The following is a 27,600-nucleotide window of genomic DNA, read 5'->3' as shown; positions in this document are numbered from 1 at the left end:
AGTTTAGAAACAAACAGAAATACAGTGAATCAACTTGCAGAGCTAGTTTAGTAATAAAAATTCGCTTTTTAGGCAAGATATAGCAGTCGAAAATAGAAAGCCAGAAAAAATACTTATAAATCAATGGAAAGTCACTCTTCCACTCTCTGCTGCTTGTAGAACTCTGCAGGACACCACGAGGAGCTGTGCTGAGTCGTATACAAGTGCAAAAACGCGCTAAAGCGGGCTTTATAGTAGGGGGTTAGAAAGAGCTAGGAAATGGCCCAAAACGGCCAATAAACTACAAGTTGCTGTATATAATGGGAAGTATTATCAGCAGGTCAATGGTACCGCAATGGGTTCTGCAGCTGCACCAGCCTTTGCTATTTTAGTTTTAGGCTGGTAGGAATGTGAAATTTTACCTACCATCACCAGTTTTAGTAAGACTGTATTTTTTAAGAGATTTGTGAATGATTTATTTTTTATTATTGAAGGAAGTTCTAATCATCGTAATTTAATTCTGGATAAGTTACATTATAATACAGATTTTTTTTTTAATTTACTTCTAATATTGGTCTAGCTGTACATTTTTTGGATATACTGTAAAAATGAGATATTTTTAGAAGGCCTTTTGGCAGTAGTATATATAGAAAACAATGTTCTCAAATTGCTATTTGCATCATAATAGCACTCATCCTGAATTTGTAAAGAAAAATTTACCTCATGGAGAATGTATATGGGCATCCAGGTTAACATCTGATGATGCTGAGTTTAATGAAGAAATTAGCTTCATCAGCTCTTTATTTTTAGCTAGAAGATATAAACAATCTTAACTATCTGCTAATGCTTTTGAAGTTAAATCTAAAAGAAATTCTCTTTTTTGTTCCTATACTGTTTAAAGCTTTAAACTATTGTAATAAAAGTGAAAAAAAATACTACTAATAGTTTAGCCTGTGCACTAGGTATGTCAATTAATAATTTTGCTATTAGGAGGATAACCAATGACAAACTGGTGTATTTTAAAAGAGAATGCTGATATTTTTTGGTCATTTGGTGTCAAACCATTGTGCACAAGAATAATTCTTGTTTGAAAACTTTATTAAAACATGATAATAACTTTGTGAGACTAATTATTTCAGCTAAGCCCATTTATACTTATAGGTGTGGGGTTGGCACCAAATGCAGGTATATTCAAGAGAACAGTTATATAATGTTACCACATAATGCTATTAACTGCTAGTGGAAGATTTACTTGTACCTCTGTAGGAGTGGTTTATGTTAGCTTATGCATGGGGTGCAAAGTATTTTATATAAGAATGACTTCTCCAGCCTTTAGTATAAGGACAGAAGAACATATATATGCCCTAAAAAGTAAAAATATTGATAATGCCTTATACAAACATGGTATTGTGTGCAGGAATTTTAAAACAACTCAATTTTTTGTGCTAGAACATGTTCCTGTAGATAAAAGTGGTGGGGATTATAAGAATTCCATAGAGAAAAAGGAGACTTTATGGAAATTAAGTTACATGCAGATCAACAACCTGGACTAAATGAAGTTATTAATATTAAATGCTTCGTGGTCTTGCTGCAGTAGCATTGTCACCTCACAGTAAGACGTTGTCCTGTTCGATTCTCAGCTTGAGTGTCTTCTGTGTGGAGACATGCATGAATGGGCGTACCTTCGTTGAAGGTTGTGCGTCAGGGCTGGCAACTCGGCACGTAAAAATCTACTGCCAATCATTAGCAGACCGGAGTTCCGCTGTGGCGACCCCTAACCGGGAAAAGCCGAAAGACACAACAAAATATTAAATCCTTCCTTAAAGACAAAATATTAAGGGTTAATAAAATTTAAACAATGTAAAGCTATGTTTAGCAATTTTTAACATTTTTATTATTTTTTTTATTATCATACTCTTTACAGTATTTTCTATAGTATTGCAGCTTAAGTCCTTTTAACTGTTGGCTTTGTTTTGATAAATTATCAGTTTTTAAAAACCTTCTTAATAGGCTTAATTATTGAGTGCATAATTATTTTATTGCTCCTGATATTTGCTTGGAGCATTTTTATTTAAATTGTCTGAGTTGAAAGTATGTGTTTTTTTTTCTGATAAAGTCTTTTGGATGAAAAGCAGAATTATTAAAGTTTTGTTACATTTAAAAAGAAGGTGGTCAGCAACAGTATTTCTTTGTCTTCGGTCTTCCTAGTGTGTTTTTTTTTGTTTTATAATTTCGGTTTGCCATATATTGGTCCTTTGTTTTTGTGGCTTTATTATTGATAATCAACTTAAGTTTGATCTCCACATCCAGCATAATATCAGGAAAACCCACCAGAAACTAGACATTCTCTATAGGAGCAAACAATTCCTGAGCATACCTACCAGAGTCACTCTTGCCAAAACCTTCCTCCTCCCCTCCCTACTATATGGTGCCACAATTCTCACTAACCTGCAAACTTCTATCAAATCTAAATTAGAATGTGGCTACAACAAAGTGGTCAAGTTCGCCGTTAACTCAAAGACCTATACACATCATTGCAAGGTCCTACATAGACTACAGTGGCTAGAACTCCCAAACCACCTCTACTATGTCCAGCTTTTGACCTTACACAACATCATTTATAAACCCACAGCATGCCCAGCCCTAACTCATATAGTGAATCTTTACACCCCCAACAAAAACCTAACATCTGAAGATAAAAACCTTCTAGCTATTTACACTGCACTTACAGTACCAGGACAAAGCTTATATTCTTACTGTGTAGCTAAAGTCTGGGACTCTCTCCCCCTAATCACAAAAACAATTTCGAACCTGGAAGCCTTCAAATTCCCTTAAAACTAACCTAATTAATACATGGTTATGCACATGTTCATCTCCTGGCTAACTTCCTCATTACCCTACTATGGGTCTCTATTATCATAGGTTTATAGGTTGGTACTAGGTTACTGGCCCTAGGGCCTATACAAGCCTAGCCATAACAATTCCCTGGATATTTCTTCCCACAATATTTACTTCCCTGGATGCCTGTCTAGCAGGGTGACTGACATGATCCCCGGGGTGAATTTCCTATCTCCCATCCAATCAACAAGGTTCCTTTGAAGAAGGCCAAGGAGGCACTCTGCTTGACATGTACAGGCAGTGTATTCCAGAGTATGGGGAGTTTCTGGGTCAGGAACCTATCCCTCCAGCATGTTTTGTTCATTGTGATGACAAGGTTTAGATCCCTGGAGTGTGTGGCTCTGAGGGATTGGGATTTCTTTAAGTGGAGTATGTCCAACAGCTCAGGGTTTGACATGGCCTTGTATGTTAAGCCGATATCATCTCTGAGTAGGCGACATGCCACAGAGTATAGCTGGAGTTTTTTTAGATGGTCAGCATATGGCATCTGTTTTAGGCCTGTGATTCTTTTAGTGGGGTATTTCTGTGGCCTTTCCAGCTGTTGTAGATGTCTTGTGAGGTACATACCAAATGGGGCATTATACCCTATAATGGGTCTAATGAGGGATGAATACAGTGGGACAATGACCTCCTTTTTTCTGGATGAAAAGCCCTTAGTGATGAGGTGTGCCACATAGAAGGATCTTCTGACTGTTGTGGCAATGTGGTTATTGAAGGTGAGACCACTGTCCAGCTGTGTCCCTAAGTCTCTCATCACACTTTCAGTGTTTAGTGTACTGCCACCTATGTGGTAATTTATGGGTACATGTTTTTTCCTAAAGGGGATAACTATACATTTAATGGCATTAAGCTTGAGCCCATGGCTCTGGCACCAAGTATTTGTTTCTGTAAGGCCCTTTTGTAGAATATCCATATCATTTGGGGATTCAATGATGGCGCCCAGTTTGTAGTCATCTGTGAACTTTGTTAGCCAGAGTCCCTTAGTGTTGGCCTGTACTTCAGAGAAGTAGATGCCAAAGAAGAGCAGTCCCAGGACTGAACTCTGAGGTACTCCACTTGTCACTTGTCTGGAGCTGGATTTGGAGTCGGCTACTTTTACAATCTGGGTTTTGTCAGTAAGCCAGTTGGCAACCCATCGAGTGACATAGGGATTTATGCCCAGCTTAGTAAGTTTATCTATGGTTCCAGAGTGGAGGATGGTGTCAAAGGCCTTGGTGAGGTCCAGATAGGCTGTGTGGACCTCCTTACCCTCGTCCACAGCTCTGGAAACTGATTTGAAGAAGTCAACCAGGATCAGGAGACAAACTCGGTGCTTCACGAACCCAAACTTACTAAATAAGTTAGTAGCTGCTCGTCATCATATCCCTGTATTCTAATTACAAGGATGGAATGAAAAATAACATTTATTACCCTAAGAATGAATGTAAAATACCTTCCCTCCATATTAAAGAAGCAAATAATTGATTTTATATTTGCACATGGATATTTGATTGTATTATTCTGTTTATAAAGTTCAAATGCTTGAATGTATGTTTCTCTATATGAAGTGTTTTTACCTATCCACTGTACATAACAATGTTATAGTTATAAACATGTACATAGTTGTTTGTAAGTCTTGCAAATTGTTTGCATGGAGCTTTTCTTCCCCGGCCTTCTATGAAAATTGGTTCTGTTCGAGCCAGATGGACTTTCCTGGTAAATAAATGTCAAATAAATAAATATGTAGCTGATACAGGTATGCAAATAAAGTACATAAGGAAAGCCAGTGGCGGACTGTAGAAGTCCAGAAAGTCATCTAAAGAAAGGTTAGGAAAAAGTGGGAGATAGAAAATATAGACCAGGTTAATAAGGAATACTGGTTGGCTAACAAATAGACAAGAGAGTAGTTGCAAAAGCAAAGAGCAAGGCATTAGAGGCCTTCTACCAGCTTCTGGAAAGTGACTCAGTAGATGAAACAAATAAACTCTAACAGGTTGCAAAACCAAGACAGAAAAATTAATAAGATAGTCATCAGACATCAAACACCCTTCATAAGAGATGTCAGCAGCCCCACAGAAACTGTACTGCCTAAGACATAGCCTACAAGAAAGAGCAGGACCCCACCCTAGTAGAAATAAGAACACCACCAATGAAAATGAGGTCTGAGAAAGCAGCAGGCTTAGATGAGGTCACAGCTAATATGGTCAAGATGTTGGGAGAGTTAGGGGAGAAATGGCTCATACCAGTATTGAGAGAAATGCTTCTCGCAGATGAATGGAGAATAAGTACACTAATGCCAGCGTATAAGCCAGTACAGAGGTATTAAACTCCTGTAACAATGCATGAAAGTTCTGGAGAATGTGACTGATAAACAAATACACAGAGTAATAGAAAGTAAGATGGGAGATGAGAAGTTTGAATTCAGATCAGGTTTTAGCACAACTAACCTGATATTTGCAAGGAGACAGAAGATTGAGAAGAAGCTAGAGATGAGGAAGGAGTCCAAATGTGCATTCCTAGACTGGAGAAAGAATATGACAAGATCTCAAAATGCTGATTTGGGCAGTCCTGTGGTGGTCTGAAGTTCCGGAAACATTGGTAGAATTAGTATTTACTATGTACAAAGACCCAATGACATGCACACACAGTGTTTGGACTCATATAGGTTTCCCAGTAAGAGTGGGTGGGCGTCAGGGTTTAGCTCCTAGCAGTCTGCTCTTCATATTGATATAGAAGGGGACAGATCAACAAAGTAGCTGTATGTACATTACATGGCATAACAGGCAGACTCTGTTCAATAACTACAGCAAAGGAAAGGGAAATGGAATGCAAAACTAAAAAAGGGATGAAAGTGAGTACAGATAAAACAGACGTAATGAAATCAGAATAAGCTGAGAATTGAGATAACAGGGAAAACACTGAAACATTAACATCATCAAGTACCTGGGAGAGGTGCTGTGAAGAAGGGAAGTCTGAAAGAGGAGGTCAAAGCTAGAATCAGAGGAGCTGCAGCCAACTGGCACAAAGTTTCATGGTAGTGTTTGACTAAAGAATGCCAAAGAAGCTGAAAAGTAAGGTTTACAAAGCAGTGCAGCAATCAGTGCTACTATATGGTACAGAAACCTGAGCAGTGAAGGCAGAGCAGTTGAGGAAGCTAGAGGTGATGGAGATGAAATGCCTGAGAAGGGTGGTGGGATGCACAGTGCGGGACAGATGGATAAATGCAAACATCAGAGCAGATGCCTAAGTAGCTCCTATTGCACAGATGCTCACAGAGAGCAGATTATGGTGGTTCAGGCACATGTGCCAAAAAGCAGAAAACTATCCAAAGATTTGAAGCAGTCAGGGAGAAAGCAAGAGCAAATGAGGGCATCCAGCAAAGAGATGGACAAACTGTGTTAGAGAATACTTGCAACAGCCAGGCATGGCTGTTGAAGAAGATAGGAAAGTGGCATTGAATTGGGAGAGATTGTAGCACTGAATTGGGAGAGATGGTAGCATTGAATTGGGAGAGATGGTAGCATTGAATTGGGAGAGGTGGTAGTATTGAATTGGGAGAGATGGTAGCATTGAATTGGGAGAGATGGTAGCATTGAATTGGGAGAGATGGTAACATTGAATTGGGAGAGATGGTAGCATTGAATTGAGAGAGATGGTGGCATTGAATTGGGAGAGATGGTAGCATTGAATTGGGAGAGATAGTAGCATTGAATTGGGAGAGATGGTGGCATTGAATTGGGAGAGATGGTGGCACTGAATTGGGAGAGATTGTAGCATTGAATTGGGAGAGATGGTAGCATTGAATTGGGAGAGATGGTAGCACTGAATTGGTAGAGATGGTAGCACTGAATTGGGAGAGATGGTAGAAGTTGATGTGGCACCTGACCCAATGCAGAAAATGGAAAAAGGGGATTGATTATGATGACCTACTGTGTTGCCCAAGCCTTTCTAAGGCACACAGCATATCTCCAACCACAGTATCCTGTTTTTGCTGGTGATACATAGCTGTATATGATGTGATTTAGCCTCACCACTTATTTTCAGATGGTTTTGGTCACTTATTCAGCATGAAAGGGCTTTTTCTTCTGTGACATGTTGGTTACTCTGGCATTTTTATTTTTAGGAGATACAGGTGCATTTTATTTTCCCAGTGTATCCTTATACTTGAAGCATTGATTAAACTATCTAGAAAGTAAGTTACAGAAGTTTGTGTTATGGAGGTGAAATTTGCTCACACACACACACACACACACACACACACACACACACACACACACACACACACACACACACACACACACACACACACACATATCAATACCAAGACTGTTCAAGAGTGAGAAGGCAGAGAAAATTCAGCACTTACTTTCTCACTCTTTTCTGACTGTGGCTGCCATGACAGAATGCTGATGATCTTTTAGGTTTGACATTTTGTGACAATTAGAGGCATAGGAAAGGTGGGGTAAAGGGGTAGTCATCCTAGGTGCAAAGTAAAATGGGACATGATCAATAAGTGCAAGGCATTTCAGCACTTCATGTGTGCCAAGCTTCATGCATGTATAAAAGCAGAGGATGAAGTATTTTTCTACTCTTTAATTGAAAAGCTGTTTGGGCAGGAATATTGTTGTAGGAAGTCAACTGGAACAATCAGCTTGCTACAGTAAAAGTAGAAGTCCTTTTTTTGTTTTTTGTTCTTGAGGGGGCAGGGAATGGGAAATAGAAGAAGGAGAGAAGTGCCAGAATAAGGACTTGACAGTATATCTGCTTTATTAGATAATACTGCTATCTTTACCTTGCCCTCCTTAGCATAGAAACAGCAAATTGAATCCAATTATTTTTCTTTGGACATTGGGCACATAAAAATCCTCAAACATAACCTATCTTGCCTAATATACTCAATCATTTACACATGGACTGGGACTCAAAAACAAATCATGCAATATGAAAGGTGAACTTGCAGGATGGGTGATGGCATGCATAACAGAGGTGATTCAGTGATACACCTTGCATGACTGCAGTAGACTATGACATACTACAGCTAGTACAGTGTTGTTGTTGTTTGTCTTTCGGTTTTCCCAGTTAGGGGTCGCCACAGCAGAACTCTGGTCTGCTAATGATTGGCAGTTGTTTTTTTTTTATGGTGTCGAGTTGCCAGCCCGATGCCCAACCATCAACAAAGGCACACCCATTCAACGCATGTCTTTCGAACGCCCACTCGACCACGGGGAGGGCATGCAGACTGCACACAGAAGGCACTCCCAACCCAACCCAAGCTGAGAATCGAACGTGCAGAGGAGTATACATCAAGATAGAAATGAGCAACATAATTATAATGAGGGTCAAGTCAAATGCAAATGAGTGTAAACAATATGGCAGCATGATTCCAAAATGTGTTTAAACTGCATATCAAGGCATGAATACAACAGTAATTGTTCACCAAAAACTCATGGTGCACACTGAAACAAAGACCACAAAATTATGTTACAAGGAGCAAATCAGGTTTAGCATAAATATATATAAACAAAGCTGTCCTTACAGCCACTAGCCACAGAAGTGTGCATCATTGTCTCTCATGCAGCACAGTGATCAGACAGTCTCTCACATTTCATCCCCTCCACAACAAAGAAATAGAAGATGCCACCATGTGGACCGAGGCTGACACAGGATTATTTTTCAATGCTAGATATCCTTGAATATGTAACTAAATGTATTGTAAAAACAAGAAGGAATGTAATCCAAACTGACATGAAATTTATGGCAATAATACCAAGGATCGCTTTCCAAACTGTTCTCGAAATCAACATTTTGGTTACTTGCAAACATGTGATAAAGGACAACAAAAAGAAGTTGACACTTCATGGCTTTATCTGCCTGGCAATAGAAACAGCATATGGCAGAACTTTTGGGACACTTTTTGATATGTGTCCCCCTCATCTGTGTATCTCATAAGCAGAAACAGTTGTTGCCATGTCATGCTTTCAGTATGTGTGGCATCTGTAACATAATCCTCATTTTTATGTGATCTTGGGATATGTGAAATACCCATCCCTGTGAACATGCCAGAATCTAGCACTGAAGAAGGTTGTTTAACCCAAAGCTTTGCTTGTTGCAATAAAGACTATAGTGATTCTCTGACAGTGGACTTGTTACCTTTATACCAGAAATTACTTCACTTTATCTTTGTACCAGTGTGTATATTGGAGTGAACATGCCTAGAAACCCATGGACATTAGGGAGAGTGCCATCCTGAGACACATTTAACATGTCTAAATGACAAAAAAAGTAATATTTCATAAGATTTTTACCATGCAAGTATTTTAAATTACTTAGCCGATATAGGAGACAAGATGGTACAATCTCAACTAAAAGCAAGAATGCAAAGCATTATAATGCAACCAGCTTTACCCTACATTAATATACAAACATTTCCACTGTGATACAAATAAAATGTCTCTTTACATATCAAAGAGTGTCCTAAAAGTTCCTGTCATGTGCACTTTCTATGGTCAGGCAGATGAAATCATAAAGTGTCAGAATTATCTTGCTGTCTTTTGTCACTTGTTTGCAAGCAGCAGTTTGCAGCTGTAATGACACATAATTAGTGTGCACACTTGAATTTCGATGACATAAAATGTCTGAACATTGAGCTGCTGCAGAGTTGCAACATGACAGACACAGGGAAGGTCAGTGCAAAGATAGACTTCATCTGAAGTGTTCCAATAAATTATTTTCCAGATATTAAAGAGACAAAATCAGCATGATGTCAGGAGCTTAAGTTAGCTGCTTACTGAAAAGTAAATCAGAAAGATGCAGTATTTATACAATGGACCGTCATTCTATTAAAATTCCTGGTGATTAACTCTTGCCTGAAACAGGTACTAAAATTCATTAAGTGCCTATCACAAGCCACTAGAAGGGTTATCATGATATCCCCATTTGTGGTTCAAAAACATGTTAGCTGCAATGAGATAAGATCTGATTATCGACTAATCTGCATGTTTCCTGGATTGCAGTAACTACTGCAATATGAAGATGATGGCTGATCTGCACATTGTGATAGTACCATGCTGCTCATGTAGCAGTGGCATTCATGAACGAACACACACACACACACACACACACACACACACACACACACACACACACACACACACACACACACACACATGCACGCGCGCACACACACACACACACACACACACACACACACACACACACACACATAACACTACAGTCCTTGTACCTGTCTCTACCTTATCTGCTCTCCCGTGGGTCCTCCCAATCCCTACTACCCATTTAGTCCCATTAAGGCATGTACCTATTAGGCCGCGGTGGCATAATGTATCCCTCACCCTGATCTCCATTATGATATTGGTGCCATTACAGCACTTTAAAGGGTCATCCCTGGTGTCTAATGTACCCCCCTTAGTTTCCCATTATGACGTCAGTGCCATTATGGCACTGTAAAAAGTAGCTTCTAGTGTCCAGTGTTTCCCTCCACCCCCTCCTGATCCCTGTAATACCATAGGTGTCATTACAGCAGTGTAACAGTGTTCCCTGGTGTCTAGTCATTCCTCCCCACTACGTTCATGTTGGGTGCTTGAACATAGCCTTTTGGCAATACTCAGTACCACAATCTAATGGGGATGGTCACACTGATCTACATTGCTAAGGAAATTCTTGAATTGTTCAGCTGTGTACATGACCTCCTGGAGGTGGTACCAGGGAGAGAGCACATGTCTAATTAGCATATAACTCTCCTCCCTGGAAAGCCTCATTAGCATTCAGCACAGCTCTGGGGCCAGAACATCATGGTGCAGCATGTCTTCATGTTAGAGGACCATGTAGCACCATGTAAGGATGGATGTTGAATCGAGGAAAGGTACTACAATGTGTACACCTCAATTTACAGATCGCAGTACCTTAATGACTTCAGCACAATGTCATACTGCTTCATAGCAAAAATGTATCATATGCATTCCTGCAATGCTAATGTCTTCATATTGTTGCTTTCTATGCCACAAAACTAGTTTTCGTTAAATGGCATCATAATGTTATACTGGCTGCTGTTGGATGCAGAGAATGTACCATCGATACTGCCATTGTGATTTTGTATATTCTGCTTAAATGTGTGACACTATCTATCACTCTCATAAACAGAGTATTCAGAAATGAAAGTGATCATGGCTAACCATCTGTATTAAGATATGCTCTTACGCAGATGTTTATGGCATTCTCAAGTTTTGCATGTCACAGCAGAAGATTTTAGAGCATTTTACATTTTCCTGCACTGTTTTATGTTATGGTCATTTCAATGGATGGTTACTACATGGTATTCACAACCAAATGCATGTTTAATGGACATGCCCCTATACTGTAATTCAGATTATTGAGGTAGAATGGGGAAGCTGTATCCTGAATGCATGGTCCACTAATTAAAGCATAACAACCTTGATGGTTACCCATTCAGCACAGTTAGTAGGCAGTATGCAAGAACAGTATGTTAACATTGCATTATGCTATGGTGCCTGTAAAGTAATTGTCAATATTCATATCTATGCACATTGTTTGAGTAATATGCATTGCTTTCCTCCCTTCCATGCAGGTGGACTGTTCTTGAGCTTGCATCAAGAGATGACTCATAAAATGGCGCTAAGTATGAGAAACAGAAAATGACAAAGAGGATAAAATATGAAAGCAAAATACGCATGTACAATACCTCTTTAAGAAGGCTGCTGGCATGTTTGGCATTTAAGAAGGCAGGAGTATTCTCTACATCCATCAATGACTTCCCTTTGATATCTTCTTCAAAGTCTTTCTTGTATGTTTTCTATTGTAGAGAAATAAAGATCTTTTAACCATTGCACATTAAAAGCAGTCAATAAACAGAACACAAAAATGCCAGCTATGGCTGCCTTGCTCTTATATATTACTTACTGTGCCTGGACAGCTGCATAAATTTTGCCCTAAAATTAATTGTATGCATTTGCCAGGCAGTAATAAACCTCTAGCTAGTTTACTTCTACAGTTGAATGGGTTAAAAGAAAAGAAGGAAAAAATAACGCATAGAAAGTACATAATTTTATTAATTTATGAAAAACAAGTCATCTTAAAACAACAAATGCATATAGGTCAGGTATAAAAATGAAATAAACACAAAGATACAGCTTTATCTTGTGCTAATAATAAAAGTCTATTAGTGGGATATGAAAGCGCACACAAAAATGTTTGCCTTTATAGAATAATCAATATATTTCTCTTCTTCTTCTTTGATGTTTTATAAAAAGTCGTTTTATTCAATTACTTTTTAAATAAATCATAACTGTCACACCTCATGACTCGATGGTGTACTTTGTACTTTGTAGTAAGCAAGTTAGTTATTTAAAGATGAGCAACACACTTCAAGGGAGAATCAATAGTTAGTGTTTTTGTGTGGTAAAGCTGAAGAGCAGTTGCATAAAGAAAGAGGTTATATTATTATTATGCAAATATCTAAAATATTTGAAAGATATTTCCTCACAGTGCTATTAGTTCCTGGTTTATGTTTTTCTTGCTTACTTTTTATTTAATGCTCCTCGCATGGTTTGACAGACCTGCTGTTATTTTTTTACCTTTTGATTCACTGTTGTTTTATTTTGTAATCTTGCTTAAGATAAGAGAATGAGAAACAGAGACAGAAAGAAAATAGTAGGAGATCGCTGGAAGAGATGTTAAGGAGAGATGTGTTAACCTTTTTTTCTGGTATGTTTAAGTGAGCAGACATGTTTTTATACAGCATGGTGTAGGTGGTGATGTGCAGCAGAAGGCATGAATGTAGATTTGCTCTAGACAGTTCCAGAACAGCTGGTGATCTGCAGCAGAAGGCATGAATGTAGATTTGCTCTAGACAGCTCCAGAACAGCAGCAGGTAGAGCAGGACCAGATCTCAGGAAACAATTGGCCTATAAGGTGTATGGTGCTTTATCTGTTTGTGGATATTGTGAGCCTTGCCACAACATTAGTAGCAGAGGCTCACAGTATATCAGCTGCAGTCCTGCTTCACCATTAAAGCACATGAAGGCATTTCTGCAATGTTGCATCTCTATGGCCAGCCAGCCCACAAAATAAAAACAGCTAGCTCTTTTGGGAGTCAATTGCATACAAGTTACTTGCAGCACGACTAGTGAATGTGACTTCTAAATGAAGCATATAACACAAAGACATGCTTAAAAGAAGGAAGGATTTGAATGAGCCACTTTTGAGATTTTAAGTATTTTGTTTCAGATTATTTGTTAAGTTTTTCTGCATTGCCACCTACTTTTGAGCATTTTCTGGCTTGTTTAACTTGATTTCTGTGTTGGTAACTGTATTTAGAACATAACCTAGAGCTGATTACTGAATTTCCTGCCTGCACTTATTTTTCAAATCGATTTATTCTTAAAACTTGCATTTTATCTGTCTCTGGCCAAGCACTCAAGTGTGGGGTCATTTACTGCACTGTTCTAACTTGTTGATACTTGTGAACCTCTGCTTTCCTTAAAAAAAAAAAACAAAACAAAAAAATCTTGCTTTTTCCCACTTTTCTGAGATTTAAAAAAGTTCACTTACAGATTTGCTGTTCTGAACTGTTTGTAAGTTTCTTGGAGGCCATTGTTTGCTTGGGCTAAAGGGAAGTCTCTGTGTTCATCAGTGGTACTGATAGACATTGAGCAGCCTGCCTGTGGGAGTGGTTACTGCCTTGAAACTGTAGTTTTATTGGCCATTTTGGGTTAATTCCTAACTCCTTGATCTCCCTCTCTTAAAACCCGATTGCCTCGTGGTTTTGGCATCTTTTTGGACTTGTTGGCTGTTGGTGAAGCACCCACCAAGAGGAGAAAACGCTTAGAGAAGAAAAGAGCCACTTTTGAGATTTGACGTATTTTGTTTCAGATTATTTGTTAAGTTTTTCTGCATTGCTGCCTACTTTTGAGCATTTTCTGGCTTGTTAAACTTGATTTCTGTGTTGGTAACTGTATTTAGAACACAACCTAGAGCTGATTACTGAATTTCCTGCTTGCACTTATTTTTAAAATCGTTTTTTTCTTAAAACTTGTATTTTATCTGTCTCTGGCCTAGCACTCAAGTGTGGGGTCATTTACTGCACTGTTCTAACTTGTTGATACTTGTGAACCTCTGCTTTCCTTAAAAAAAAATAAAAAAACAAAAAAATCTTGCTTTTTTCCCACTTTTCTGAGATTTAAAAAAGTTCAGTTACAGATTTGCTGTTCTGAACTGTTTGTAAGTTTCTTGGAGGCCATTGTTTGCTTGGGCTAAAAGGAAGTCTCTGTGTTCATCAGTGGCAGTGATGGACATTGAGCAGCCTGCCTGCCCCTGTGGGAGTGGTTACTGCCTTGAAACTGTAGTTTTATTGGCCATTGTGGGTCAATTCATAACTCCTTGATCTCCCGCTCTTAAAACCTGATTGCCTCATGGTTTTGGCATCTTTTTGGACTTGTTGGCTGTTGGCGAAGCACCCAACAAGAGGAGAAAATGCTTAGAGAAGAAAGGAGCCACTTGTGAGATTTTAAGTATTTTGTTTCAGATTATTTGTTAAGTTTTTCTGCATTTCCACCTACTTTTGAGCATTTTCTGGCTTGTTAAACTTGATTTCTGTGTTGGTAACTGTATTTAGAACACAACCTAGAGCTGATTACTGAATTTCCTGCCTGCACTTATTTTTAAAATCATTTTTTTTCTTAAAATTTGCATTTTATCTGTCTCTGGCCTAGCACTCAAGTGTGGGGTCATTTACTGCACTGTTCTAACTTGTTGATACTTGTGAACCTCTGCTTTACTTATAAAAAACAAAAAAACAAAAAAATCTTGCTTTTTTCCCACTTTTCTGAGATTTATAAAAGTTCAGTTACAGATTTGCTGTTCTGAACTGTTTGTAAGTTTCTTGGAGGCCATTGTTTGCTTGGGCTAAAGGGAAGTCTCTGTGTTCATCAGTGGCAGTGATAGACATTGAGCAGCCTGCCTGCCCCTGTGGGAGTGGTTACTGCCTTGAAACTGTAGTTTTATTGGCCATTTTGGGTCAATTCCTAACTCCTTGATCTCCCTCTCTTAAAACCCTCTTTTGTGCGATTTTGCGCATTATTGTGCATAGTGCAACATCGGGCTGCGCCGCCTAATTGGGTTTAAACTATTCCTTGCTCCACAAAGTCTGCTCTTCACTTTATCCCTTAGAACTGCTCTATCTCTCAAATTAAACGCCATATTCTCATTCTAAGGCCCCTCACTGGTCCAAATAAGTAATTTTACAAGTTAGCACTAATAAACCATAAGCACTACTTACTCTTATACTCTCTACGATTACCTTGTCCCCTATTGGTCCATTTTAATTCAGTTCCCTATATTACTCTAGCATTTCCAAAGGTCAGTCAATGGTTTCCTCTCCAGTCTAGCTGGTGAATCTGGGAATTTTGAGGCAATGTTACAACTGTCTCATGTACACGGACAACCCTCTCCTCCTCCAAACAGGTTCAAATATATGTGAGAGATGCAACCATATAGCCAAACTGGAGGCTGAGCTCTCTCATCTCAAAACTGGTGTAACTAGTCAGGAGGAGAAGGTAACCGCACACAACACAATTCCAGTATCACATAGTCCCACCACAACAGCGAACCAAACACATAAAAACACAAAAACATACTCGGAGGCTCTAAATAAAAATCTACCTAAGCAACAGAGACCTCCAAAGCAGACATCCAAGAAAACGCTACCCCAAAACAAAACACGTACAACACATAGCACACAAAGTCAGTGTGCCAAGCAGTCACAGCCCTTAAGGCTGAATAACACACCTGATACTCTTGTAATAGGTGACGCTATTGTCAGACACACTGACGTCCCGCTCACCAGGCTGAATAAAGAGAAGGTCACAGTGAGCTGCCTGTCGGGCTAGGATCCGCCACATAATGCAAGCACTCAGGTCACTCCAAAGCAAATACAAATATGACTCAGTCATTGTACATGCTGGCGTGAATGACCTGAGACGTACCCTCGACTACATGAAAAGAGACATAGAGGAGCTCTCTGATCATGTAGCCCAGGCCGGTATGACCCTGACCTTGAGCAGCATCTTACCCTCACCTAGAATGATGCCACAGTATAAAGACAAAATGATCGATTTTAACAACTGGCTAAAATTTTGGTGTCATTCAAAGGGGATCCAGTGTCTGTCAGCCTGGGATGACATGCTTGACAAGCCACGTTGCTTTGCTAGGGATGGCTTGCACCTGTCACCCCTGGGCTTTTGGATATTGGCAAAGGCTCTTGCCACCCCCATAGTGCCTTTTTTAGGCACGGCTCAAAAGTCAAACCCACCTCCATAGACAGCACAAGGAACAAGAAACTAAGGGTAATGCTGCTAAACACCAGAGGTCTTAACCTCAAGATGCATGCACTCGAAGCTCTCTTCAGTATGGAGAACATTGATATCTGTGCAGTGACAGAAACCTAGTTCAAGGCTCCAGAGAGCACCCCAGCACTACCAGGTTATAACTCATATCATGCTTTTCGGCCCCAAAACCCAGACCAAACCACAAAAGGAGGGGGAGTTTCCATATTTATCAAGGATATCCACACCTCCAGGTTAGTGGCATTGCACGAAGTATCGGAGACCATCCATGTGCAACTGACAGTGGGCAAGACTGCTTTTATGTTTATAGCATCCTACAGACCACCATCTCAAAGTCAGGAATCCCACTCGGCCTTCCTGAAAACATTGGAGAACATGAAGATCTCTCCGAACACCATTATATTGGGTGACTTCAACTACCCAAACATAGACTGGGAGCATTAATCAAGCCCCAGCACCTTAGCCCAAAGGTTCCTGGAATTTATAAACTCAAATGCTATGGAACAACTAGTCACCACTCCCACAAGAGGGGAAAACATACTAGACCTGATCATTACCAACATGGGGACTCTATGCTCCATACCAGAAGAATATCCCTCATTGGTAAGATCAGACCATAAATTAATTTCACTGGATATCCACATCCCGACCCCACCCCCAGCCCAGAAAACCACAGTGAAAAACTTCTCAAAAGCGAACTTCACACTTCTCAAAACCAAAGTGGAATCCTTCAAGGCCCCAGGGCCAGTGGAATCTACGGCCCAAACTGCAGAATCCTATATAAACGCATTCTACGGACATCTCCAGGAATGCATGGATCATGCTATCCCAAACAAAATCAAGACCCAATCATCCAAAGGCAGGCGTCCAGTCTGGTGGACCCCAGCCATAAATAAACTGTACAACAGAAGGAGGAAGCTACTACATGATAGAGTAAAATCCCTAAAAGGGAAGGCATCTCTGATCAGTGCTAGCAAAAAATTACGATCCCTCATAAAATCCTCCAAGGCCAGCTTCGAGAGAAAAATAGCACAGGACACTAAAGACAATCATAAGGCTTTTTTCAGTTATGTTAGGAACCTGGGATGCAACTCCCAGACTTGTTCTGAGTTGATTCTAAGTGACAAAAAATACACTGAACCCACAGACATCACCAATATCCTGGCAGACAGGTTCAGTGCAAACTTCTCTACCCCCCCAAAAGAGCAAGTATCTATCCCGGCAGAGTGCAGCCTCCCAAACATCTCTGATGCTCAGGTGAATGCCGCCCTCTCCAAAGCAAAAAACACTGCTTCCATGGGACCAGATGGTGTCCCGGGTTGCATCCTACATGAACTCCAAGAAGAACTAATCCCTCAAGTAAAACTGCTGTACAATCTCAGCCTCACTACAGGATATGTGCCCAAAGAATGGCGTACAGCAACAGTGGTCCCACTCCACAAAGGTGGCGCCTCTGCGGACCCTGGAAACTATCGCCCCATAAGCCTGACTAGCCTAGTCTGCAAGGCTATGGAGAGGATCATCATGGAACTCATAAACAAAGACATTGGGGACCTACAGACACTAGATCCTACTCAATTTGGCTTTGTCAAGGGCAGATCCTGCCTTTTGAACCTGGTCGACTTCTTTGAAACAGTCACCAAAGCCATAGATAAAGGGAAGGTAGTCCACACAGCCTATCTGAACCTCACAAAGGCATTTGACACAACACCCCACTTGGGCATCATAGATAAGCTATCCAGCCTAAATATAACCCCCTACATCACAAGATGGGTCGCAAACTGGCTCAAAGACAGAACCCACAGAGTCAGAGTTGCTGGAGACATGCCAGACTCAAAACCGGTCACAAGTGGCATCCCACAAGGTTCTGTCCTGGGACCTCTCTTGTTCGGTATTTACTTTTCTGAGGTACAGGCCAACGTGGGAGGACTATGGCTCACCAAGTTCACAGATGACTGCAAACTGGGTGCCATAATCGACTCTCCAGCTGACACAAACATCCTTCAAAAAGGTCTTGCAGAGATGGATAACTAGTGCCAGAGCCATGGTCTAAAGCTAAATGCCAAAAAGTGTATAGTCATACCCTTTGGCAAAAACAATGTGCCCACAAATTACCACATAGGTGGTAACCCATTAAGTACAGAGAAAGTAATTAGGGATCTGGGGACCCAAGTTGATAGCAATCTCTCCTTTGACAACCACATTGCCAAAGTGGTTAGAAAGACCTCCTACATAGCCCACCTCATCATGAAAGGATTCACATCTAGATCAAGAGAGGTAATCGTGCCCCTTTATTCATCCCTCATCAGGCCCATCATAGAATACCATGCCCCCTTTGGGATGTACCTTACCCGACACCTGCAGCAATTAGAAAGACCCCAAAAGTACCTCACCAGGAGGATCAAGGGACTCAAACAGATGCCATATGCTGCTTGGTTAAAAAAGCTCCAGCTCTACTCATTTGCATACTGCCTACTTCGAGGTGATCTATGCCTGACATATAAAGCTATGTCCAACCCAGAATTAATGGACATGCTCCACCTCAGTAAATCTAAATCCCTTAGAGCCACGCACTCGAGGGACTTGAACCTCAGCCCAGAAATAAATAGAACATGCTGGAGGGACAGATTCATAACCCAGAGGCTCCCTTCGCTCTGGAATAGAATTCCAATTCATGTTAGGCAGAGCACCTCACCGACTCTCTTCAAGAAGAATCTTGATGAGTGTATGGGGGATCGTAGGTTTGTCCCGGGGATTACTTCCGTGTCACTATTAGACAGAGGCACAGTAAAATAAACTTTAAAAAGGGCACAGTATACTCAAATCAAGGGGTGGCGTAAGCCAAACACAATCGGGCTAGGTTTATAAATGCCCCAGGGCAGATAGCCTAAAATGAACCTATGAACCTATGTAATATTTCACTGACAATGACTGGACAGATTATAAGTGAAGTGCAATGTTAGCAAATAAAATTATGTCAATGTGATTTGTGATGTGTAATGTTTGCAACTAAAATTATGTCAATATGGTTTGTTTTCATTTACTTAAATGTATGATTGCCTATGTCATACATGATTTAATACAGATATTTATTTTTTAAAAGAAATTCTTATTTCATTAAAAAAACTTGAATTTTCTATTGCTACTTTACAAGTGTTCCACATGTTTTCTATAAATAGTGATTTTTATTTTTTTATTTATTTGTATTTGTAGTTGGGAAAGTCCATTGGGCCATAGAGAGCCCTTTTTCAATGGAGGCCCAGGGAGAAAAGCTCCAAGTACATGCATAAAAAATATATATCAGCAGTTAATACAATTATTAATACAAGAAATTGTAGTGACAGCAGTAACTGATATTTTACAAATTTTTACACAGAATAACATAGCTATTGCACAATTTAAACAATATGAAAACAACAAGACTGAAGGGTTAATTAGATTTTTGAGGCATTAAAAGATGGAAAGTTTTTATGGAGAGATTGGAGGAGACAAAGCAGGAGAAGAACAGTAGGGGAAAGCTAGAGCTTTGGAGATGTGAAGTCTGATTGCAAAATGGATGTAGAAGAAGTTTAGGACAGAATCCTCTTGCATCATACCTCTGAGGTGTCAGAGCTAATGATGAACATACTGTAAATATATTACATTCCTGGCCCTCATACATTCATTGCAAAATCCTAAGTGTCACAGTTTACATAAAAAGCTACTGGCATTTAGGGAGTAAATTCTAAATAATGGAAACATGTCAAAATCCAGGAACAGATAATAAGTAGTCTATACATTTCCTTATCATAATTACTTTCTGCATAGTATTCCCTTCCTGAAGTCTTTTTAAAAGTTTACTACGCTCTTTGACCATTGGTTACGTTTGGTGCCCCTTGCTCCACATTCTTCCCCTGGACTACTGTCAGACTGTCCTTCTGTAGTGCACGGCCACTACCAGGAGAGGTCAGTGGTGATGGTAGAAGATATCTTAGTACTTGTAGTGCAAGGTTAGTGATGGCATCAGTACCCCCAATATAGGACAGTCCTTTATTCATTAACCCAATATGGGACAGTCCTTTATTCATTAACCAATATGGGACAGTCCTTTATTCATTAACACAGTCCTTTATTCATTAACCCAGTAAGGGGTAGTGCTTTATTCCTTAAGACAGTCCTTTAGTCATTAACCCAGTAAGGGACGGTCTTTTATTCATTAACCCAATATGGGGCAGTCCTTTATTCATTAACACAGTCCTTTATTCATTAACCCAATATGGGATGGTCTTGTCTTCATGAACCCAATATGGGACAGTCCTTTATTCATTAACATGGTCCTTTATTCATTAACCCAGTAAGGGACAGTCCTTTATTTATTAACCCAGTAAAAGACAATCCTTTATTCATTAACCCAACATGGGACAGTCTTTTTTTCATTAATTCATTAATTCAAAATTAATTTTATTCATTTTTAGAAGTGGTGAAGTGCTTGCGGTAGCTCTGACTTGTGTGAGTGGGGATACATGTTGCCGTCACTAGCTAATAGGTATTAGCCATTGACTCCATATGATATTATAGGCGTACTATTCTTCTAAGCAATGTGGAAATGCTTTACTTGACCTGAAATGCTATTGCATATTCCTGTACTATTGTTGTCACTAGCGAGGAACTAGTTTAAATGTAATACCGCAAGGGATTGCTTCCACTTGGATCTCATGATACAAATTGCCACAGCATCCCAGAGCTCACTGTTTATATCATTTAATGACATAGCAGACATAGCTGTACTTTGTAAAGGGCATTCATAGCTAGACAGTGTTAAGCTATTTGAACTCTAGCCTATTTCTTAGTTAGATGCATGTGTACTTATGCCTGAATGCTTTGTAATGAATGTTTACAAGTGTTTTTGAGCTAAATACTGTTTATGAGTGTTTTTGAACTAAATACTGTGCTTACTACCCTAATTCTGTGTAAATGTCTGTTTTCTTACCCCATCATTGTTTCTCTTTCCCCACCATTCTTAGGTTTAATTTCAACTATCCTGCACTAGGATTTTGAGATTCTACCTACCTGGTAAAAGGACCCCTGCAAACTATTCTAAACATCTGTTCCATGTAGAAAGACACTTGCCGTCCTACTTAGGAACCCTGTTACCAAAAGAGGCAAGAAAGTATGTGCTATCTAAACCTAGCAGTAAAGCTGAACACTTGACTAATACCTTGTTTATGCTTTCAAGCACGCTACCTAGCCAGGATACCCAGCAGCCATACCCTCTCTCTACCCCTTAATATATATACTTTTTCCTATCCTTGTACTATCTCCCACAACTGTTTATAGAGCCTTCATAAACCTTCTACCATCCATCTCTGCTCTCTAGTTTTTGGCCTAAAATACATTGTTTGCCCACTAGATGGTACCCTAATCTAGGCTAGTTCCTAGTACATCTATCTGTTCTCCCTAATATTAACTGAAGTAAGGATCAGACCCTAAACTAACAAGGAAAGCCTAAGGAACTTTCTCCTGCCCAGTCTTAGGAACTCTTTCCTAACCTGCCTTTCCCACACTGTCCGATACTTTTTCTCCATACTTGCACTCAGCTGTCCCTTACTATCACTACCACTGTTTCCTACCCTCCATACTTACCTGTACCAACTGAACAGTACTGCAGTAGTCAGCTGCTCACAGATTGGTTTTCTGACAGTCCTTCAGTTACTTATTTCAGCCCGCTCCGTTCGCCCTATGGGCTCACTCTGCTCCCCTACCCCACCCCCAAATCCCACCCACCCCCAGTGGTCCTAAGCTTATACTATTTAACCACACCCCTTCCCACTCCCACCTGTCACATAAACCTTCACCATTGGCCAACCACTCTAATACCCTCCTTTCAATTACCACTCCCTATCACACCCACCACACCCACCACCTCTCTCTCTCTCCACACCTATTACACCTCCTGACTATAACTAAAACCTATCAGCTTACCCTTCAAAATGTATAAACTACCAACCCAAACCCTGTTACAGAAGTTACTCATACTCACACATCTACCACCTTTAACATTAGCCTACTTGCTAACCTCCTATGAACACCCATTATATCCACACCTTCACTACCCCAATAAGCTAACTACCTCTACTTCTTTTACCCATCTGCACTAACCATTTTAACATAACACCCATACCCGGCTATCTACTAGCAAAATACTATAGGTCAGCCCACATTAGATATAATTCTCCCAGTTCCAGAAAATCCCTACATCCATATACTAGATTCCCAAATCGTAGACTACAAATACTACTCCTATCTTTAAAAGATGGAGACATTCACTCAAATCCAGGCCCAACAACTGACACTACCACTCAACTCCTCAACCCCAGCCCTTCTACTATGCATTCACTTACCAAACCATCAAACTCAATCTTATTAGCACACCTTAATATACGTAACATAAATAATAAAGTTGCACAACTGCATGCTCTCTTGGAAGTCTACTCCTTTGACATTCTTTGTTTAACAGAAACTTGGTTAAAACCTGTAACTAAAGACAATAAAGTCATCCCACCCAGTTATAATATCTTACGACTTGACCAAAAAGGGTGGTGGGATAGCTATCCTATTTAAATCTGGATTACAAATTACTACCATTGACCTTAAACTACCCCAACACACTAAAACTGAAATCCTTATTGCCAAGCTTCAACTCAACACATTCAAATCCATTTATATTATCTACTTCTATCTTCCTCCTGGTAATAACATAGCCACCGTTGAATATATCCTTTGTTGGCTATCTCAAAACTTACTCCAACAAACCATAATCCTAGGTGATTTTAACATTGATTGGAAGAGCTGCAGCAGTAGCCACCCTACAACCCATATTAACCTATTTGGATTTATTCAAACCATTGCCTCCCCTACCAGGATAAACAAGCCTAATAAGAAAGAAAGCACCTTAGATTGGATTCTCATAAATAACCATGCCCAAACATATGAAGCTGGAACCCTCCCTGATGACATAAGTGATCTCTCACTTACCTATATAATCAGACTTAAAACCAATCTACCCATTCCAACCATTTTTAGGACTATCAGAACCAAGAAAAGCTTCAACCCTGATCTCTTCCAAAGTGAACTAAGAGCATGTAACTGGTCTCCCTTAAAAACCTCCCACTCAAGGAAGCTGCTAATTACTTTAATTCTAAATTCCTAACCACACTAGACCATCATGCACCAACCCGCTCTTTCAGAATGAGAATTAAATCTGCCCCATGGATTTCAAAAGAAACCAATCAAAAAATCCATCTCAGAAATAAATACTGGAATAAATATCAATTAACTAAAAACCCTGTAGACCAACAAAACTACAGACAACAGAGAAATAACACTAAAAAAGCTATAATGTCTAACAAAAGAAACTACTGCCTACAATTCCAGCAGAATCACCATACCAAACCACAAAAGTTCTGGGCAAGTATTAACCAATTACTACACCCAGGTCAATCCATCACACCAAACCCACAAGGCACAGACCAGGAGAATCCCAAGCTGACTGCTAATGCCTTTAATACCTTTTAAACTTAGGCCATTTAAACTCTTGCCAGTCAGTTATAAACTCAAAACTTAACTCTTACTAATTTTAACACTATCCCACTCCCTCCATTTCTCTTCCAACCTATCCCAACAACATATATTCTTACCCTTCTCCTAAAACTGAAACCAGGCTCTCCTTCAGCCGACCAACTACCCGCTGAATATCTACAGTTAGCAGCCAAGTCCATTGCCTATCCCATTTCCATTCTCATCAATAGAGCCATCAGTGAAGGACACATCCCTAAAATCTGGAAAGTATCCCATATTATCCCCCTTCACAAGGATGGGAACTCTACTGAACTCTCCATTTACCATCCCATAGCCCTCCTTTCTCCCTTGGCAAAGATCATGGAAAAATGTATCCACAAGCAATTACTAGACCACCTAATTCAAAACAGTTTGCTGTCCAGCTGTCAACATGGTTTCAGACCTTCCCACAGCACTACTACTGCCCTCCTTTCCTTTACTGACTGTATGAACAAAAAACCTAACCTCAATATGCTTTCCTCTGCACTATTTATAGATATGTCTAAGGCATTCGATATGGTAAATCACCAGATACTTATAAATATTCTCAAATCCCTGTCACTAGATGCACTAGCTATAACATGGTTCCAGTCCTCCTTAGATAACAGACAACAGGCTGTACTTTGGCATAATACTCTAGCTAACTACCTGCCTGTTAATCTTGGTGTCCCCCAAGGGTCCATACTGGGACCTCTCCTGTTTTCTATATTTATCAAAGACCTTCACCTAGAAATTCCCCAAGATACTTGCATTCAATACGCAGATGACTCCACACTTATATGCTCAACCACATCAATATCTGAACTTTACTCTCTTACCCAAAAGGTGTTTAACACAGATGAACAATGGTTTACACAGTACTGTCTACTTCTGAACCCTAAAAAAACTAATTTCTTCCTTTTTACCCCTACTTGCAAGCCCCCCCTATAGATTTCACAGTCACATTCAATAATGGTACTTACATATCCCCAGATCCAACTACCAAACTACTAGGCATCACCATAGATAACAACCTTAACTTCGACACCCACATCAACAACACTATAAAAACTGTTAATAGAAAACTAGGCTCTCTCTACAGGATCAAACCCTTCCTCTCTCCTACAGCTAGAATAACTGTTGCTCACACACATTTAATCTCTACTCTCCTCTATGCCTCACACATATACACTAATCTATCTAAAACAACCTTAATAAAATGGAAAATTCCTATAATAACATAGTCAGATTTGCTACAGGCAACCCTTTCAAAACCCACCACTGTTAACTTAAAACAGCTAGGCTGGCTTGAATTCCAAAATCAGCTTAAATTCCACCAACTGACCATTGTCCATAAAACTCTATATCAACCTACAAATACCTTAATACTATCTACCCTCATCATCCCCTACAATAATCTTAAGAGCCTACAATCATCACATAAGCTTCTTGTCAATATTTGTAAATCAAACAACAGGGCTGGGGACTCTTTTCTCTAATACTGTTGGAAAATCTTGGAACCTTCTCCCCAGTGAACTTTCCTCACTTCCCTCTATATCACTTTTCAAAACGAATTTAAAACTTTTCCTCAAAACACACTGGTTGTGCCCCTATAATGAACCTGACTGATCAACTAGCTCTTCTTACTAGGTTCATCCTACACTCCTCTTCTCAGTAATAAAAATCCTATCTTAATAACAGCAAACCTTCTTTTTCTTCATACTATTACTTACATCTTCTTAATTTCAGCAATGTGAATACTTTTGTACTAATTAATTGTTCATAATCAGTTGCCTTCTCACTTATATGTTATGTATTGAAACTACATGTGCATTATACTACTTATACCTGATTATATTTCACTATGTTATGGTCTTCTGACCTCTTTGATTTTTCTCACTAATGTACCTGCATTGTGCATTGTTTACCTTAATTTGTATGTATGGTTTTGTTATTGTTTTCATTCGACGCTTATCTTCCCAGGCCTCTATTGAAGATGGACATATATCCAGTGAGACTAGCCCAGTCAACAAATGTAAAATAAATAAATAATCAAAATAAATTAACCCAACATGGGACAGTCCTTTATTCATTAACACAATATGGGCAGTCCTTTATTCATTAACATAGTAAGAGACAGTCCTTTATTCATTAACACAGTATAGGACAGTCCTTTATTCATTAACCAAATATGTGACGGTCTTTTATTCATTAACCCAATATGGGACAGTCTTTTATTTATTAACCCAATATGGGACATTCCTTTATTCATTAACCCAATATGGGACAGTTCTTTATTCATTAACACAGTCCTTTATTCATTAACCCAATATGGGACAGTCCTTTATTCATTAACCCAATATGGGACAGTCCTTTATTCATTAGCCCAATCTTTTCTTTAACTTTGAGCTTGCATTGCACTATGCAGTACATGCAAGCAGAGTTTTTAACTGTTTAGCATGCATATAGTTCTCTGCATATGCCTTTTTGCTCAGATGTTTCTCTTTGAACTGGACTCTCTCCATACTTCCAGCCTTACCTGCTTCTAGCAAGAGGCACACTTGTAACGGAATCCTCTTGCATCATACCCCTGAGGTGCCAGAGCTAATGATGACTGTAGCTTTTGATAAAGACACAAGATTTGTGATACAACCTCCTTGAAGTGTACATTTAAACTACTTCAAGTTTCAAACAGAGAAGGTAAGTATTCCACATGTCATGCAATTTCCTATGGCTACTTAACTGGCAATAATGTTATATGCCTATTTTTAAGAAATGCATATAAATCCAGTATATATTACTATTATATGTATTTTAATTATACACTGCATATACCACAACCTAATTACTTCACACCAAAACTCTGTACATGTTTGCCAGACATTCCCAATAATGACATTTTCAGTCCTTAGAATAATTTTAGACTCTGGCAAAGTCTGCATATTTACTTTTTTTTTATTCTTCCCATTCCCACCAAACTTCAGCCATCCTATATTTTTGTTTGGCCCTTTTGCTGGGTAAGAATTAGCCATAGGAACTGACACCCAGACAGCCATAAGGGGGCTTGATGGTATGGTCTCAACCCCACCACTGGGCAGGGGGACATGCAATCCTCTTTACCATGGAGCCCAGTTTGCCTTCCTCATGTGAGAGCACGTGTCCATACACCCACACAAAGGATTACCACCAGGTATCAGCTTGGTGAGATGAAGGCATACCTTCAGGTCACATTCCCATCCAGTATCCCTCATACAAGGCAATGTGTTAACCAATGAACAACTCCACCATAGGATAGGTATGTTCATCATCCCCTACACTGCCTCCAGAAATTGACAGTATGACTAAATGAACAATCCTCACCCAAATCATAGTCAGGTTTTTAGTTCTCTATGCCTGTGAAGCTGGTTAGTATATATGGAGTTTTTAATTGAATTATTTATATTTGACATCTATTTTTTGGGGACATTTCTTGATGTCCTGTGGTTTCCCTGTGAGACGTGACATCTGGAGTCTCTTTCTACCATACCTCTTAACTGTCCAGATTTTCACAGAATGTAAAGTTTTTTGCGTAATAGTTTTGGTCTGTTCATCATAACATTTGTGGATTTCAGGCAAATCATTGAGAATTTACTAAATAATGACAGACATTTAAGTTTCGGACTTCATGTCCTTCAGAAAACACATGGTAACTCAACACCTTTTCTTCTAGTAACTGTATAACTTTATAAGAGCAATATTTAAAGTTTGTCCCTATTTTTGGCCTTTACTCCCCTTAAATTTGGCTTTGCTC

At 39.5% G+C, this 27,600-nt stretch overlaps 1 protein-coding gene across 3 annotated transcripts in view; it reads right to left on the bottom strand.

Annotated features, from left to right (window-relative positions):
• The window catches only part of LOC122796246 (nebulette-like), a 1,283,698-nt gene that overhangs the window by 645,349 nt on the left and 610,749 nt on the right, over positions 1-27,600 (bottom strand). For all 3 annotated transcript variants that reach the window (XM_044064567.1, XM_044064568.1, XM_044064569.1), the window contains exon 12: positions 11,576-11,686. In XM_044064567.1, coding sequence (XP_043920502.1) covers positions 11,576-11,686 — 111 coding nt within the window. The remainder of the gene's footprint in view (positions 1-11,575; positions 11,687-27,600) is intronic.

The sequence above is a fragment of the Protopterus annectens genome, chromosome 3.part0, assembly GCF_019279795.1.
Source record: "Protopterus annectens isolate FY-2018-M chromosome 3.part0, PAN1.0, whole genome shotgun sequence".
Taxonomy (NCBI): domain Eukaryota; kingdom Metazoa; phylum Chordata; order Ceratodontiformes; family Protopteridae; genus Protopterus; species Protopterus annectens.
The sequence above is the reverse complement of the archived record's forward strand: the minus strand, read 5'-3'. Positions and strand labels throughout refer to the sequence as shown.